Below are 18,371 nucleotides of genomic sequence, written 5' to 3' on the forward strand. Positions count from 1 at the left end.
CTCTATGGAAAGTTCACGGCCATTGGTGTCTCATGGACCTGTGTATTGACCTCGGTAGTCCCACATCTTTAATGTGGGGCCCTAAAAGTTACTTAACGTCCCTCTCAGGTTTCTCCCCTACATATGGGAAATAACCGATATTAGTTTGCAATGAGGAAGCTTGCAACTTATTCCTGTCACCTCAGGAATATTAGGGCACCCCTTTGTGCAGCCTGAGTAATGACTCCCCATCTTGGGGAATGAGGAAGGGCCTGGTTTAACCTAAGTTTAGGAATAAAATGATCCATGTCATTTCACACGGGGTGGGGGTGCGAGGGTGGTAGTGAAAGAACTTAATTGAAATTCAGATTCCATGGCAAGACTTGTATTAATTTTACAAGAAAAGCAAGGGAATTCCCTGGTGGTCCAGTGGTTAAGACTCTGCACTTCCACTCCTGAGGGCGCAGGTTCAATCCCTGGTTGGGGAACAGAGATCCCGCGTGGTGTGGCCAAAAAGAAAAAAAAAAAAGCAGTTTCATAGTTTTGTTATCCTTTTTCAGGCTACTGATGGTCAGTGCCACCTTCTGGCCTCAAGAGAACAAGCTTCAAAGGGCACGCATAACCTGTGACTAAGCCACATCTGTGCAGTAAAAGGAACAATGTTTAGAAAAGATTCATAGGCACCGGTTTCTTCTTACTAAGCAGTTTATTTGTTTTTAGTTCTAACATTGACTTTTTCATAAATATTCATCTCACATCTCCAATAAGGCTCCTTGAGAGCAGTGCCCATATCTAATTTTTATCATGAATTAGCACCTGGTACACAACAGATGCTCATCACGTATTCTGCTACCTCTTTCCTAACAATTTCCCACTGGCCAATGCTTCCCCAAATGTGACAGTTCAAAGGTTTATAGGAAAACAGACCCAGCGGTATCATTTCAAAAGGGAGGTATCTTTCAATTCTTTTGATTATATGAAAGTATCACTGTTGCTTACTACCCTTTAACACATGCTGGCTTTTCTTTCTTACAGATTCAGAAACTTCCAAAGCAACAGTATTTATCTAAAATAAAATGTTTATTCATTTTCCACGGATAGTATCTATGTATGGCAATTTATACTGGTTTTCCATTCATGAGACATCAAATTTTCTTTTTAAATATATTTAAGTAGAAGTAACTCAACTTAAAGAAAAACAAAACCGAAAAAACCCTGAAGTAATGCAGAGGTGGAACACAAATGAGGTAAAACATTGTAAAGGTGATTCACCAAGGACTAAAGATTGGGAAACAACGCCCTGGGCAAAGTGTTCCCATTCTTGAGGGGTAAGTAGGTATGCTTCTAATGGTGCAGGTGTGTCAGATTCATCAGGCCTTTGAGAGTTCAGTGATGTGACAGGATCAACATCGCATGTTAACAAGATTCTGCTACATCTTGTGAAGGAGAACCACATACCATACAGTGTACCACAAAAGCAGAGATCAAAAACTGAAGCCAAAGCAAATTCATGAAACTTAAAAAAAAAAATCCTTTATAAAGCAAGATATATCCTAGTACTGAACTGCTCCCAGACCAAAAAATAATACAGGGCGGGGGGGGGGGCAGGGGTGTTGGTGGTTGTGGTGGTGCATTCAGCCACTGGCTGTATTTAACAAGCAAAGTGTCACCAAAATCTACTTATCCAACTTTTATTATTCCAACTACAGTGTAGAGAGAGATGTCACAGCCACTTGTGGGAATGTACAGCTTCTGCAGCCTTCAAACCAAGGCAGAAAGCCACGCAACTCTTAAGACAAGCCTGTGAGGTACACTTTTCTGAAGGAAATGGCTGGGTCTCTTCACCAAAATAGTATTCCAGCATCATATACCCTAGTACTGCTTATAAACCAAAGAAGAAAGAACAATGCATTATATAACACATCCCCTGAAACAGGGAAAGGAGGATCATTCTGTGGGAATAGTATCTTTGGACTCTGCATCAGTTTGTTCCACTTCGGCTTCTGCAGCAGCTTGGACAGGAGCAGTGACTGTCAAGGTGCCTTCCGACTCTGCTGCCAGGGTTTCCACTTCACCTCCAGCCTCAGCAGCTTCACCTCCAGCCTCAGCAGCTTCACCTCCAGCCTCTGCTTCAGTGTTGCCCTTCTCAGGTGCCATTCCACAGGGTGCCTCCGCTTCCAGCTGCTCTCCAGGGTGGGGACCACTAGTGGTCTCAGCTGTGTCCATAGGGCCTTCCTCTTGCGCCAGCATTTCACTACTTTTCGGGGTAGGTGCTCCTTCCCCATCTACTGCCCTCACTGCTGCCGTAATCACCTCAGCTAAGACCTCGGCAGCTACCTCCTCCGGCGTCTCTTCCTTATCCTCACCTCCTAAATTGTCGTCTCCTTCTATTTCTGGATCAACGGCTTCACTGGTGAAAGGATCTTCACCCTGGCCAAGAAGAGGAAACACAGGTTAGTGCAGTCTAAAGAACTGTCCAAATGAGAGACTGAGGCTCAGGTTGCTGGGAGTTTATCTTTTTATAATGGGCAGAGTCAAGAGAAACCTTTTAAATCACACCAGGTGAGTCAATCCTACAGCTGCTCAGAGCCCACAGACTCAGAAAAGACATCTCAGAAAAGCTTCACCAGTACTATTTTGCACTTATTATTCAAGCATGTAATGGTGAGGAAACGTTTAAAAGACCTAGGCTTTCTTAACCCAATTAAAGAAAAAAAAAAAGCCTCATTTTAACAGGAAGTTAAGGCTCTTTCTTAAGTTTCAATTAAGCACTCAGCCCAGGCATGAAGGTTATCCCCGTTTTACAGAGAAGGATATGAGACTTAAAGATCGTTAACTTGCCAGGTCACACAGCCATTAAACATCAGTCAGGATTCAATCCAAGTGTACCTCTCTCAGAAGCTGAATTTCTCATGAGCATATGCTAAAACTATGTCTAGTTTAGAAAAAGTAAACTAAACATTATCACTAGCAGATTAGAAAATGTGTTTTAAAATACGCTGTTTAGAGAGTTCCCCCGATGGCCTAGTGGTTAGGATTTTGGGCTTTCACTGCCATGGCCCAGGGTTCAATCCCTGGTTGGGGAACTGAGATCCCGCAAGCCGCAAGGTGGGACCCAAAACAAAAACAAAGACACTTATTTAGAAGCTTGAGTCTACAGCTGACTCCAGGAACTTTAAGTCTGTTTAAGCCACAAAGTGAACACTGATCAGTTACGGTTCTTAAACCGGTTATTTAGATTCTATCCCTTTATGGTTGAAATGAACTGTCAAACACTGAAGCAGTTAATAACTGAGAGGAGGGCAAACACATCCTAGTCAGGTTATGCTGAATCTTAACTCCCAGCCCTGAACGCTGAAGTCATGGGGCTGAGCACTTAGCAAAATATGTTTCCCAGGGAGGAACCAGAGACTCTTCCAAGCAGCCTCCTCGCTAGGGTGCCCTCTTTGGGATTTTTTTCTTACTCTGCTCCTGCTACTCCGTAGTATGGCACCACTGGCTCTTCCCTCCCCCTCGTTCCCCATCTCATTGTTGGTTGTCTCTGCCCGCAAAACCTTGTTTTTAGCTTCTACCTGGACCATTATCATTTACTTTGGTTTGCTGCTTTGTTTTGAAGCATCTCACCAGCGTTTTGCTTGGTATTTTATGGATAGTCAGGGTTTCTCATGGTGAGAGTCAGCACCATCACACAGATTAATCAAGTAGGACCAAACTCCAGAATTCCTAGGCAAGCAGTGAGTCTCAGGAAATGCGCAGTTGTGGAATCCCAAGCCCGCTACATTCCAACATCTCTCAATTCTTCAAAAGACTCAGAAATGCCAAACACTGCACTCTGGATATAATTCCAAACCCACAGAGTTAGTTCATCCTCCATCTCAAAAGCTCTTCCCATCTACTGGACTCCTGAGCACAAACCTTGAGGTATTTTTCCAGCATCTTCACAATATGTCTGTTGTTCAAAACACTCTTAGCCACATGGAGACTTGTTTTCTTGAACTGTTCAGCAGCCAACTACAAAGGGAATCAAACATGGGCTTTTAAAAATGGCGTGCATAGGGAAGCATGAGAACAAATCAGCCTGGTTACGCTCAGCTGCTCTGAGATTAGTCCTATGCAGAGAGACAACTAACATCTTTCTTCACTATGGTAAGTCCCCAAATGCTAGGCTCCAATAATGAAAGAAAGAAGGCACTGGAGAGGCACCGGAACTGAGATTGTGAAATAGTGTTAGAAAAGTCTGATAATCTCGAAAGACAAAAGCACAGGCACACGACTGATGTATACTATGTGCACAAGCAAGGATGAAATAAGAACATTTACAGATCAGAAGCTATGTGGACTCAGTAGGGGAAAAGGGCAAGCTTTTTCTTCAGTTTTTTGAGTTTTATTGACTTTACAAGTAAATTCTAGAGCAAAAGTCTGAATGCTGCAACCATTTGACTGTTCTAGAGCTTGACACATTCATATGATAATCCCATATTTGTACAGGGGTTTTTGGCTGATCTTTAATAATACCAGGAGACGGGTGGGCAGGTAGCTCCAATTTGGTAGTCAGGGTAAACCAACGATAGACAGAGATGCTCAACCAGGGCTTGGCGAGCTACAGCCCGCAGACCAAACGTGGGCACACCCATTCCTTTACTTATGGCCTTTGGCTGCTTTTGCCCATCAGCAGCGGACTTGAGGCGTTAGGCAGGCTTTAGGCAGAGACCTGATGGCCTTCAAAGCTGAAAATATTTACAATTTGACCCTTTAAAAAAAAAAAAATTGCCAACGCCTTGAGCTAAACAATTAGCCTCAGGCCCCATCAGCTAGTAAGGATCAAACCAGTCCTTAGTCCTGGGTCCCCTAGGCCATTCTGCTCTGAGTGGCCCTCAGCCTCAGCTTATAAGAAATCCAGTTTTTCAGCAACTGGGGAATTTACCCGTGTGGTTTACAAAGAACATTCTCAACCCAGGAGAACTGCAGCTACTGGATTTAGTCAATCTCAAGCAACACATTTTTCTCACGTTTTAATAGAAACTGGGGTGCATTTTATAACCACCTAATGAAATGATGGACTTGACGGTATATGGCAAAAGCCCCTAAAGATGTTAGCTTCCCCATAAGAGACAGAAAGTTCGGAACCCCTCCCACTAGCAGCCAGGACTGCCTGCCCCACCCAGCATCAGGGGGGCACTCACCCGGCGGTTGTGATTGTGGTCGACAGAGTGCAGGTGCCGCTGGAGGAGCTGGGGCTGCGCAGGGATCAGCATGTCACAAGCCAGGCAGTGAGCAGCCTCTATTTTCTTGAAGAAGTGCTCCTGGCCAATCCCTGTTGACAAAACCCAAGTCTTGTGGGATCTGGGACAGCATGCAAGTGATGCTTTCTTCCCACTTACTCCCCATCAAGGCCCACGTTTTCTCCCTGTAGCCCCTCTCTAAGTTAGGACAGTTAGGACAGAATCTAAGACGGGCATCACCTGCCCTCCAGAAGGAGTATGGAGACAGACAAATGGCCTCTACACCTGGCAACTTTATACTTAACTTTTCTCATTCTTCTGGTCCTTTCTCTTCAAAGGAGAAAAAAACATCAGAGTGCTTAATGTCACTCCAATAAGCTGCCAGTAGAGGTGTCATCTCCATTAGGCCACACTTGAAGGCTTCTTTCCCCTGCTAAGCGCCCCTCCCACTTGTCTTCACGTCACATGCTCAACCACCCCGAGCTGGGCTCTGTCATTTGGAATAGCACACACCCCAGGATCACAACTCACCTTTGAAAGGATCTGGTTTTGGTTTTGTGGTTTCCTTCTCCATCAGTTCCTGACGCCGCTTCTCAATTTTCTTATTCCTGTTTACAATGTATTCCTAGAGAGGTTGTGAGATGGCACCAAAGGAAATGAGGAGAGGGTGACACATGTGGATATTTTCCAACTGCACCAGAGGCAGCCCCCCAAGGGTGACTGCCAAGCCCATGGGGGGCAGTGACAGCCTTATCTCAGCTGCTCCAAGGAAGGGAAGACAGCTATCAGAGCAGCTCCATGGGCAGAATTAGTGGGAACTACAATGACGGGAGCTCTCAGTTGTCCCTCTGACTTCGGGACTTGTACACTGCTATTCTGGAAAACGAAATCTTGACCAAGTTTAGGCCTCTTATTTCCCTTCCCTTCTCTGTGAGGGATCTGACACTTGCAGGATCTGGGAAATGCCGTGATGGGAGGCCAAGCGTGATTTACCTGGAGGAACTCCACCGTCTTGTCAGGCAATTTGGTACTTATAAACCGCAGTGTCTCTTTGTGAAATTTGCTTTGCAGATGCTTCTGGATTTCTTCATCTTCAAAGCTACGAAACTTGCACACAGAACAGGCAAACTGAATCCTGGAGAAGGAAGACAAAAAGAAAAGCGGTGATGCACAGATAACCAACTCATCTCTGCTTAGAACTGAAATGGAAATGGGAAAGCAATTTCTGAATTAAGTCTTCTGACTTGTCACAGGGTGTCAGAGTAGCAGTTACCCCAAGTTTCCCCACCTTAAGAATGAGAGTACAACCTTGCAAGTATTTCAGGAAAATGATTCACGTAGCACTTTACTACCTTACCACTCTTTTTGGTCCAAAGGCTCACAAGAGAACAGCCAAAGGTGGAGACTTTTCAGAACTGTGAGCTCCCTAAGTCTCCAGCCCACTGCTCTGGGGGCCTAGTACCTAACTTCATAGCTTCTCAGATGTCTCCTTCTGCAGCCACTCAGAAGATACAAGGCAACCCCAATTTAATACAACAGAGGAACTCCCGAAGACCTCACACAATTCAAAACTCACATATCCTAAGATCAATTCTCCAATGGGACTCAACGTAAAGACATCACAATCAAGTTCTATGAAGGAAAACTGAGGCTTCTTGTGCGCTTTCAAAATCTCACCAAATGCATGCATGCTGTACGGCAAGGGGAGAGCACGCTACAGACCCCCAAACCCCCACAGTGGGGTGCTGCTTCCCTCAGTTCTGCTCCATTTGGGGTGTAATAGCACAGGCCCTGGGGCACTCAGGAGTCCTCCCCTGCCAACTTAGAGATCTGCTGGCCCCCAACGCCTGCCTTCTGATCTCTGGACAAGTGCCACAAGACACTCTTGCCTTTGCAGATACCCCCGAAAGAGGAGTGAAGGGGGAAATCTCCCAGGCCCTATGTGCAGGACTCTCGGTAAGCTACCAAGGAAATACAGGGTTCCTACTTCCCTGCTGCAACTTTACCTCCCCCATGACAATTTCTCCAAGTTTCTTTGAGGATCTTCAGTCACTAGGTATGTTAAAGATTCCTTTAAAAAAGTCATCTCAGTTCCCATGTGGCATGAAAACAGATCTAATATACCTGTCATTTTATTCATCTGTTTAAAAACAAGGATTTCAATGAATTCTGTGTAACACTTGGAACTCCTACTTTTCAGTTCCTGGCTTTCCAGCCTCTACTGTTAGCTCTTTCGCTAAGCATTTCTTTGCACAGGGAAACCACTACCCCCATTTAAGCCTCAAGGGCAAGGGTTCCCTTCCAAGTCATCAAGAGAACCTGTGCATAGAGACATAACCACCTGTGGTCATGGGCCTCATCAACCACGCACTCATGTGGCCACCTGTGGTTTACGGGGAGAGGCGCATGGTGTGGTCACAGCACACAGCCCTTTGGGGTTTGCACTTTTGCATTTTTTTCTATTTAGAGACAAAACCTTGAAGGTAGCAACTATACATATATAATCGTCACATCAAACTCCACAGGTGGTTTGGATTTATGTGGACGAGGGACCCAAAGCACCTTCTTGGCAGCTATGCTGAATGAACTTCACCTGTCTGGGATGACAGACACAAGCCAGGGGGCAAGGGAACTCCTCACAGCCCTGCAGGAGGGCAATCAAGAGAGCCGCCAGCTGGGAATGTGAGGCCACACAGACCCACCAGCAAGAATAAGATTCAGTGTGTTTCCCAAGTTTTGTCTCCCATCGACCTGACTTGGATTTTCTGACATACACCTGGAGTCAGAAGATCAAACCAGGCCCCCCCCTGCATGTGGAGTGATGACAGATGAGCTCAGGGGAGTCTTGACAGTGCTCACCTCCCACCTCGCCTGCCTCCTCACCTGTCAGCTGCTCGGTCTCTCATCCTGTCTCTCCTCCTTTGCTTCTCCCTCCTCTTCTTCACTTCATCATCCTCATCGTCCTTCTCTCCTGCAACAGAAAAGTTCCTTCGAGACACTCTGAGGAGCCTGCAGATGAGCTGAGCACTAGGGCCTTGAATGGGGGCCACAGTTCGGCCACCACACCCCATGCCCTGCCACGGCCTCCAAACATGGCGGGGGCAGGACACCCTGAGGTACCAAAGGGCTGTCAAAGGCTCCCAACAGGGGTGGCCTTTGATGAGAACCCTCAGTAGTTCCCAAGGGAGTCACCTCACTCCTCCCATGGTCTGATAAAGCTGGCATGGGCCAGGGACATGGCCCGCCCATCCCACTCACACCATGGCCCACCTGCTCTCTGTGTCCTTCCCTATCTTGCTTTTCTAATCCAGCACCCTACAATTGGGTCTTCTCCCAATGTTACTTAAGGAGAGAGAGAAGCAATTCTTCCCAGATAAAGAGGCAGCAGCTGGAAGGCCTCAGAAAATAAAGCAAGCCACTCTGCTGCCCTCCGTCCCACCTCTAGGTGGACCATGACAACTGTCCCATTGGCCTCCTCTGAACTAGGGCCTTAGCAGGTCTGACAATCCCTGGTGGCCCAAACTCTATCTTCCACTCACAAAAACCGTCAATCTAGGGCTTTCCCAAGAATATGTGGGAAGCAATCCCAGAAATAAAAATGGGAAGAGACCAACTGGTCCTCCGTCCATCCCGTGGGGCCAGTGTGGGAGCTCCTCTGAGAGCTGTGCAGCCCAGAGTCCCAGCATGAGGCGAGGCCAGGCCAGGTCACCGCGGCTCAGGGCCAGGGCCAGACACTGAAAAAAGGTTGGATAAGCATCTGAACTGTAACCCCTACCCCTGATGCCAGTCACGAGACTGTCCCACGAAGATGGCGACCGGCGTGCGCTGCTCAGAAGCCTCTCAAAAGGGCGTGTGGGATATTTGGCAAGAGGTCACTGCCTGAAACTATTACTGCTGTTTAATAGCAAAGTCATCCCGGGTAGGTAGCAGGACCTGCGCGCAATAAACACGTCACCTTTGCTTTAGCATTTACCCCGCTGCATGAGCTGCAAAATGCTCTCTGTGGTCCCATGCTATAAACGTTAACTGCCTCAATAAACAGGGCAGGAGGACCTCAGAGGGTTGGCTAAACCTGAACATATGAGAGAAGGAGCATCTAAGCCAGGGGCCTTCAGAATTTACGGGAGCAGAGTCACACAGGAGGCAGCCTGTGATTCTTAGGGGAAACCAGCTATGGACAGACCCATGGGAACAGGAAAAGAAACAAGTGGCTGCTTCTCCACATCCCCCTGAAGGGCTTAGCACTGCTCTGTTCTTGCTGCTTATTTTGGTCTCTTAGGTTTCCCTCGCTCGAACTGGTGAGATCTGCTGAGCAGTGACTGCCTCTGGAGGATCTGGGCCTGAGTGTCCCGACTGTCCCCCCCCTTCCCGAGCTCCCCACCCAGGCAGGTGTCTGAACTCTGCCCCATGCCGTGCCAGTGTCCCCACCACAGAGGCTGAGAGCATGGCCCTGGCCTGGCAAGCAAGGGAACTGTGGACAGAATGAAGCCCAGGAGAGAACAGTACAGGGACCTGCACTGGCCAAGGGGGGAGCAGAGAAGACAAGCTGGAGGGCGCCTTTTCTGTTCTCTCTTGCATTTCTGAGACTCTCCCTTCCCTACCACTGCGAGCTATTGCAGACACCCAGAGATGAGTTTCCCCCTGCCTCTGCAGCCTGCACTGAGCGAGGCAAACAGACCTGTCTCCAGCAAGTGTTGCTCCAAACTCCAAGGCAAAGCCTCGGGGTGACTGGCATGGCTAAGGCCCACCTTGCAGGCAGGGCCCCTCTTCTTCCCTGAGCCACAAGCCCCTCCACCCAGGCCCTGGGCTCGCTCAGAAACCCAGCCCGCCTGGGCATTAGGCAGTGAGTGCAAGGTAGCTGGGCAGACACAGGAAAGCTCAAAGGGATGCTGGGTGATGCCTACCTCTCTGCCTCCCGGATTCGAAGAATTCGTCCTCCTAAAAAGGCACAAAGTCAGACCGTGAGGTGGAATTTCTAGAACTCTCCACGACCAGCCCAGCACCCTGCCACCACCTGGTGGTCGCTGTGCCACCAGGAACACCCCCAAAATGTGTCAGGACAAGTTCCACGGCCATGGGATGGAGCCTGAGTGTCCTCTCACTAGTCCTGGTTGCCTTCTGAGATTCTGTGATGATGACTAACTTGCTTTTTTATTAAAGACACAGTCCAGCTTTTAGTTCTTCCTAAAGCTAGAGAACTACCTCTGGCAAGTGAACGGTTCTGCACATGGGAAGACCAAGAGCCCATCCATCAACTGTGTTAAGCAACCTCGATTTGTAGGAAGCTAGTTCCTGCACTCTTTAATGAAAATGGGCTTTATGAAGTTTCCCAGCTACTTGTTTACGTTATAACAAGCCAGGTATAGATAAAAACAACTCATCTAACTGAAAACTAAAACTGAGGCCATTCCTTAGACATTAAGCTAAAGATTAAATTAGCAATCAGCAGATATGCAGAGATTTTCAGACTCAAGATCTAAGCAACCTAGACATGGAGCAAGCAAGACCCTCAGAAAAGTTGAAAATTCACTGTATCCTGCCCCTTCCTCCCCTTCCCCAAACTCGTCTGACCATCAGAAGCACCTGGATGAAGCCTTCATACACCCAGATTTCCAGGCCCTACCCCAGACCTGGATCAGAATTTGCAGGAGGTGGCGAAGGCTTGCTCCCCAGGTGCTTGTGCATGGTCCTGGCTAAGAGCCAGCCTTCAACACCCATCTCCCATGACTGGTTTTGAGAGTTGAATGACAAGGATGCAGCTCAGCACCAGCACAGAGCTGGCAGCAAATGAGTCTTCGGCGCTTGTTTGAAAGCCTCAGCCTACACAGCCACTGCAGTTACCACGTGTATAGCTAGGCACATCACTGCGAGGACACAGGTATGGCTGGGGAGAGGGCTGGGAAGGTCTTCAAGAAAAGAAGGATTGTTGCAAGTGGAAAACTCTTAGAAACCTAGCTGCAAATCTGATTATTAAATCTACTCATGAGGGCTTCCCTGGTGGCGCAGTGGTTGAGAGTCCGCCTGCCGATGCAGGGGACACGGGTTCGTGCCCCGGTCCGGGAAGATCCCACATGCCGCGGAGCGGCTGGGCCCGCGAGCCTGCACGTCCGGAGCCTGTGCTTCGCAACGGGAGAGGCCACACAGTGAGAGGCCCGCGCCGCAAAAAAAAAAAAAAAAAAATCTACTCATGAGGTAGAGTTGAATCTACCACAGCAACTGTTTCTGCCTCTTTGTAAGGAAGACACTAAAGTAAGGAAAAAATCCCACACTAGAGACACTGGAGGTTGATGAGTAAAGGCGAACTTACACCCCTGAATTCTTCATCTCCTGACCGGAAGTCACCAGCTCCATCATCTACCAAACACAAAGGAATAGGTAAAGTCAGCACCTCGGCAGCTGGCCCACTCCCTGTTTTCACCTCCCAAACTCACTGTCCAGAGTGACTGCGCTTGTCCTGACTACAGTGGGGATTTTGAGAGTGCAGGTGACACACACAGCCCTTGAGTTCCTGTGTGTCCCCTGTCCAGACAGGCAGGCAGAACACCAAGCATGCAACTGACTCATACACAGCTGGGCCTACTGGCCCCAGGGCATACCGTTTTCAGAAAAATCTCCTTCACTGTCAGCCCGGGCTTGTTTGGTGTCTGGCTCATCGTAAATCTGCAACTGCTTCCGTTTCCTTCCCAAGCTATCTGGGCCGCAGCGATCAAACTCTCTCCGCCTAGGCTACAGACAAAAGCATATTCCAATGCATTGCTTACTCGGACGGTTAACATACCCCAGAGAAATGAAGAACAAAGAGGTTGTAAGATCAGAGAACAAGGACAGAAAAGGTCTTTTCAGAAAGCAAAGAAATACAACATGGTTGGACGCCCCCACCCCAACCAAAACACAAAAATTTTATGCTGAGTGAAAGAACCCAGACAAAAAAGGCCAAGTATTATATGACTTCATTCATATGAAACGTCCAGAAAAAACAAATCTACAGAGACAGAAAAGTACATTAGTGGCTGCCAGGGGCTGGGGGAGAGAACGGGGAATGACTGCTAATAACAGAGGTTTCTTTCTGGGATGACGGAAACGCTCTAAAATTATGTGGTGGTGAAGGATGCACAATTCTGTACGTTTTTACTAAAAGTTGAAGTGCATTTTAAAATATGAGTGAATCTTACAGACAAAGCTATTTAAAAGGAAAAGCAAATAAGGCAGATGAGAACTTGGCAAGGGCATACCCGATCTCTCATCCGGGTCTGTGACCGGCCACATCCGTAGGGCATAGAGCTGTCATAACCACCTGCCCCCTGCATGCCCATCACGCCAAAGTCAGGGGCCATGGACTGGGAGAAGAGGGAAGGTGGAGGCCTGCTGGCGGAGGGGCCTCCCAGGCCCCGCCCACCCACATAGTTCATTTCCGTCCATGGAGCAGAAAGAGGCTCAGAAGAGGCTGCAGGTGGCATGAAGGGGTCGCTGCGCATAAAGGTGCCGGGGTTGCTGCGGTCCTGGAAGCGGCCCTGGCCTCGGCCCCGCATGAAGTCATCGAGGGAGCCCCGCTCACGGGCTGGGTCCCGGCAGTCACTGTACTGACCACCAAAGCCACCATTGCGGTCGGGCCCCAGGTCAAAGTCATAGTCGTAGCTGTAGCTGGGGCGGTAAGGATTGTGCTCGGGCAGGCAAGGCCTGGAATCATAGGACTCGAATGACTGGAAGCGGAAGGAGCTGCAAAGAAAGCACAACCCATCACCACACTGTCCGGGCACCTCAACGCCTCCTGCAAAGCTGACTTCCCTATATTCAGAACAGCAAAGCCAAACCACCACGCATCCCTCCTAAATGCTCAGGAAATAAAACAGACCAAAATCCCTTTCAAACACTGTTGAAAAGGGGCCTGAAGCCCTGGCCACAGGAATGGGGAGAGTCTGCTAGGCGCCTGAAACAGAAATAAGGAGTCTGGCATAGTTTAGCTAACAGTCATGCCCTAAGCCCCACCACTCAAGAAACCAGCAAGTCCTATTACATGCCTCGGCCCCAACAATGGCTCAATTTATCTATCCTACACTCAGGAGGGAGCTGGAGAAGAGCCCTCCCTGGAAGAGCAGGTGCCCACTCCCGTCTACACAAAGCTGGGCATGCGGGATCCCCCGGGAAGGGCTCAGGTCTATAATCACCTCTCCCGGTCCTGCATGCCCTCCCCACTGCCGCTGCTCCCGCCCCTGCCTCCTTCCTTGGACATCATGTCCAAACGCTGGTTGATCTTGGCAATGAGGGAGTCGGAATTGTCGGTGCACGGCTCTGGGCCATAAGAAGCCATATGCATGGCAGGGCCCCCAGGTGCCAGGCCATCACTGGCCTTGGTGGCCTCCCATGAGGCTGGGCCGTAGCTGTAGGTTGCTCCTGTGGTGACGCTGGTGTTCTGGGCACCATAATAATTGTAGTTTTCATAACCTGACAGAGGGAAGAAAAACTAAATCAGATCTCAGCAGCCACAAGGCCAGCCCATGGTGGACAAGTCTGGGGAGGAGCACCCGCTGCCCACGGAGAAGGAAAAGGGTCATGGGTCCAGGTGCTTCTGGCATTACCCTAACACTGCCAAGAGGCAGCAGGAGGAGGGCAGGGGCACGGCCTCAACTCTGAGCAATGGGTTTTCTATACCAACCAGATCCTAAGACTTGCTTCTCATTCAAAGCGAGAGCCCAGGAGCCAGCAGTTGGGACTACTGACAGACCCACCAAAGAGCTGCTGCTCCCAGAATACAACCACAACTCTCCCCACCCCCCATATCCAGCAAGTTCCCCTGGAGGCCTGCCCCCCAGCCCTCCTCAACACCTCAGGTCCAGTCTGTTGAGCCTTCACAACAGCTGTGAGCACGTCTAGGAGTGAAGTTGGGGATCCCTGCACCCCAGCCTCTCTAGGTAGCTGATCGGAGGCCCACTCACCCACCCATGGACCCCCAGAAGGGCCTACCTTGCCAACTGGCCACACCAGTTCCATATGCACCTTAGAAGAAACAAAAACATACGAGTTTTGTTTGCAAAACAAAGGCATCTGAGACACATCCCCTCCCCCCACCACAGCCGGGCGCTGAAGAACAGTTATCGCCTCATCCACTATGCACAGGCCAGGGTTGAGGGTGGCTATGTCAGTGCTCCAGGAGGCACCCTTGGCTGCCCATTATGGCCAGGAAAGGCTGCAATCCACTAGCTGTAAAACTCGTTTCCTACAGAGCACTCAGCGGAGCACAGTCAGGGCTTCTCTCCTAAGCAAGCCTGATCTCCTCCATTAGGGCAACAGAAAGGACACAGCAGCCTTTTTCCAGGAAGCTTGTCCAGCGTGGGCCACCAGCCAAGAGGCCGCCCAGGCCAGGTCCCTAGGTAGAGAGCCCTTCTAAAGTGCCAGTTCTCACCAGGAGCCAGAACTAAGGCACTGCCAACAGCACGGAGAGTGCACTGGTGGAAAATCATGTCCCTAACTCAACTGAGCAAGGGGTCGTCATGTGCCTGAATAACACAGACCTCCTCCTGGGAAACTCAGTGATGGGCAGAAAAGTCACCCTGCTCCTAGTGGTGCTAGAGCCAAGCTCCAGGCTCAGAAAACAAAGTAAACCCTCATCCCATCCCCTGAAACAGATGCTGGCAAAAAGAAGAAAACCTCGCCCACCAAAAAGCACATTCTGGTACTTCAGACACACTTAGCACCATGATATAGACTCACAAGCAGGGTCAGCAAACGGGCCAAATCTAGTCCATAGCCCAGTTTTTGTAGGGCCTGCAAGCTAAGAATGGGTTTTATGTTTTTAAATGGTCAGGAAAGAAAAAAAAACAATCAAAAGAATACTTCATAGCATACGAATTTTGACAAAAGACACATCATTTACACATTTGTCAAAACTCATAGAACTGTTTAACAGAGTTAACGTTAATATAAACTCTAGGCTATAGTTAATAACAATACATCAACATTGGTTTATAAATTGTAACATATAAGGGAACTGTACTGGGGTGAAGGTAGGGGGAGTGTATGGAATTCTATGCACTATCTGCTCAATCCTATAAATTAAAGCTACTAAAAAATAAAGTCTATTAATTATAAAAACCTTTCGTTATACCCTCGGTTATTTACTTAGAATTAAACAACAAAAGTTGTTAAAAGAAAGACTATTCCGCAACACATGAAAATCATACGATATGCAAATTCCAGTGTCTTTAAGTAAATATTATCAGCACACTGGCCTACCTACTTGTTTATAAACTGTCTATGGTGGCTTTTGCTCTACAGAGACCATGTAGCCTGCAAAGCGCCCCCAAATTTACTATCTGGCCCTTTACAAAAAAGGTTTCTTGGTCCCAGCTATGTCATGCTGGTGCTGGGGGGTGGGTAGCCCATGCCTCCCTGAAAAGCAGGTCCATCCCACTTACCCTGGGTGTTGGTAGGTCCAGCACTCCATGCCCCATAGCCTGTGAACAGATCTGTGAGTTAGGGTCATATGTGTCATACCAGAGAACAAGTGCTTCTGAGATGCTCTGAGGAACATAAAAGAACCTCCTTGAAGGAGTTCAGTGCCAGCCTTACAAGAAGGCAGCACAACCACAACAATGTTTCCTTAAATGTCATCCCACAGCTGGGTTTTGCATTATCACACTCCACCTGCCTGAGGTCAAAGCAGAAAAAAGAGGAGGTGGATGGGCTTCCGGGACAGTTCTGTCCATTGCCTGAGGAGGGACCTTGACCTAAGCCTCAACCCGCAGCTGAGGAAGACACAGAACCAGCCACCAGCTAGCTCATCATTAGGACACAGTCCCCCGCCCCCACCCCAAGCAGCCATAAGTATCCCACAACTGAGAACAAACTTCGAAAATCTGGAGACAACAGCTGTGCCTCTCTAGGCCTCGCTTCTGTGTGACTCTGAACCGTCCAATGCTCCGCTGGGCCTTGAAGTCCCAGGGCTTCAGCCTGGCCCTAAGGCATCAGACTGCACTCCTCTCTGTGGTGGCTCCCTCTGCCCCTCCAGACATTCCCATGATAGCATCTGTCTAGCCCTGCTTCGTCTGTGTCCCTGGAGCCTGGCACAGAGCTGGGCACGGGCAACCATTCATACCTGTCAAACGACTTCACCTTTACAAAGCCTCCTCTCTCTCAAATACATCCTTTCTCTCCTACCAGGACAACCCAAACCACTGAGTGCCTACTGTATGCAACACACGACGGGCACTCAGCACACATTAGTTGTGACATTCAGAGAATGACATTCAGAGATGTTGTGGGAGCTAAGGCTCAGAGGTTAGGGGACTTGATCCAAAGTCACCCTGCTGAAGGTTACGACCTCCCCATGTCACACAGCTTTCCACATCTGTGCAGCAGAAAAGCAGTGATTCTAACAGCAACTGACCAACTGTGGGGCACTGGTCTAACTAAGGAGCATGTGGTATTCACATAACCTCACAATGACCCTTGAGATAGGTACTACTTACTCTGTCGTACACAGAGACTCCAGAGGATAAGTCACTTGCCCAAGAACATGGAGCTGAGGAGAACAAGGACCTGGACCCAGATCGAGGTGCCTCCTATGGCCAAACAGTAACTCTTAAGCCTCAACAAATCTTAGGAAATAACTCTAGATGGAAAAGCTACAGAAGGATTCAGGGAGGCCTCTGCATCTAAACCGAGTCTGAAAAGGTTTTAAGTAAGCAGGAAGATGTGTGTGTGTGTGTGTGTGTGTGTGACCTCTCCAAGCTAAGGGCATGCATAAAGCAGAATTACTACTAACTGAAAACTCTGGTAGGGAGGCAGATAAAGAAGAGTGAGATCCAGTCACACTGCAGAAAAGACAGGAGTACCAGGTAGAGCCACAAGCACACCATGCACCTCAGGACCTCTCTGCTTCTCTGCAATTCCTGCTGCTGGCCTCCTGCTAATGCTGCCACCTTTCAAAACATGCGCCTTCGCTGCGGCAGCCATGATCAGATCGCTTACTTCTCGAACCTCATACACCTGAATAGGGATCTGCGCCGGGTCAAGACCAACCCTGCATATTCCAACTGTTCCCTGCGGGCAAACGCGGCTTCCAGCATAGAGCAAAGGCCTCCCAGGAGGCTCAGATTCCAAAGACTGAGAGCAGATCGCCCAAGAAGGTCCGTCCTGCCGCAGGCCCTAAGACCCAAGTGAGTAAGGGCACGTTCCCTCTCACACAGCCCCTCTGGCGTTTCCAGGCCACCACAAAGGACTGCCTTAAGGAAAGCCCCCAATCTGTCACGACCCCAAAGCTCATCGGGTTTCCAAGCTTTGACCAAGATACCCCGCATCTGACCCTTAAATGTGTCGTCCCCGATCTGCACGAGCTAGGTCCGCGGTAGGCGCCCAGTGAGGCTAACCACTGCAGAGGCCGCACTAGGCCCCGCTGCTCTGCACCGCGGGCCTGGCGGGGTCCAAACCTGCGCCGCCCATACGGCTTCCGGGACCGGCGCCCCAGATCACGTGTGCCGCGCGGAGACCCCCGCCAAGCCCCGCAGGTCCCCGGACAGGCCCGACGGCCCGGAAAGAGGCAGCGGTTCCACCTCGGCTCCCGGCCGAAGACCCCGCGCCCCACAAACTCGCGCCATAGCTCCGCCCCCCGGCGCCGCCATTTTGTGGCGTCTTCCAAAAGGGACAGCAAGCCTGCTAGCGGCGAGGATCCGCAGGGCCCGGCCAACCCCGCCAGGGTTAAGGAACTGAAACTGCCCCAACCGCCTGAGGCGCCCCCCGAAGCCCGCCGCAGCGTCGGCACGCCGAAATCTGCCAACTTCCTCAGGCCCTGTCGGCCAATCCGCACGCAGCGCCCCGGGAGCGACGGGGCCGAGATCCAATAAGCTGCGCGCGCGCGCCCCTGCCGCCTCGCCGCAGGGCCGGACTGCGGTAACCGCGCTCGGGTGTAGTCCCCGGCCCGCAGCCCTCTGCGTGGTGGTGGCCATGCCGCCCGGGCACCACCTGCCGGTCCCACCCCGCACTGAGTTACCCACACTAACCTCCGTAGCCCTGCTCCATGTCTTCAGCTCGGCCCGCCAGCAGCTCCTTTTTCTAAGCCACCACAGGACGCATGCGCCCAACGCACTTCCCGCCGTCCTCTACTGGTAGACCAGACGCATGTGTCACCCCTTCCACGGGCTACCATTGGCTGGAGTTCACAGCGGGACCGCCCTT

General features: G+C 49.9%; 1 protein-coding gene across 5 annotated transcripts; it reads right to left on the reverse strand.

The window, feature by feature from the left end:
* Positions 1–666: 666 nt before the first annotated feature.
* Positions 667–18,359, reverse strand: AKAP8 (A-kinase anchoring protein 8). 5 transcript variants are annotated; one of them, XM_060144578.1, is made up of 14 exons: positions 18,197–18,359; positions 15,614–15,652; positions 14,163–14,195; positions 13,367–13,643; positions 12,434–12,917; positions 11,798–11,927; positions 11,509–11,555; positions 10,106–10,139; positions 8,085–8,172; positions 6,195–6,336; positions 5,733–5,826; positions 5,163–5,293; positions 3,895–3,990; positions 667–2,409 (listed from the first exon to the last, which is right to left on the reverse strand). In XM_060144578.1, exons 1-14 carry the CDS (start codon positions 18,213–18,215, stop codon positions 1,927–1,929), a joined length of 2,097 nt encoding a protein of 698 aa, XP_060000561.1. In that variant the 5' UTR covers positions 18,216–18,359; the 3' UTR covers positions 667–1,926. The 5 variants fall into 5 exon arrangements, with proteins under 5 accessions (XP_060000561.1, XP_060000563.1, XP_060000560.1 ...); XM_060144580.1 differs by having other exon boundaries at positions 13,549–13,643; positions 18,197–18,349; XM_060144577.1 differs by having other exon boundaries at positions 15,614–15,664; positions 18,197–18,230.
* Positions 18,360–18,371: the final 12 nt, after the last annotated feature.

The sequence above is a fragment of the Lagenorhynchus albirostris genome, chromosome 3, assembly GCF_949774975.1.
Source record: "Lagenorhynchus albirostris chromosome 3, mLagAlb1.1, whole genome shotgun sequence".
In the NCBI taxonomy this organism is placed as follows: Eukaryota; Metazoa; Chordata; class Mammalia; order Artiodactyla; family Delphinidae; genus Lagenorhynchus; species Lagenorhynchus albirostris.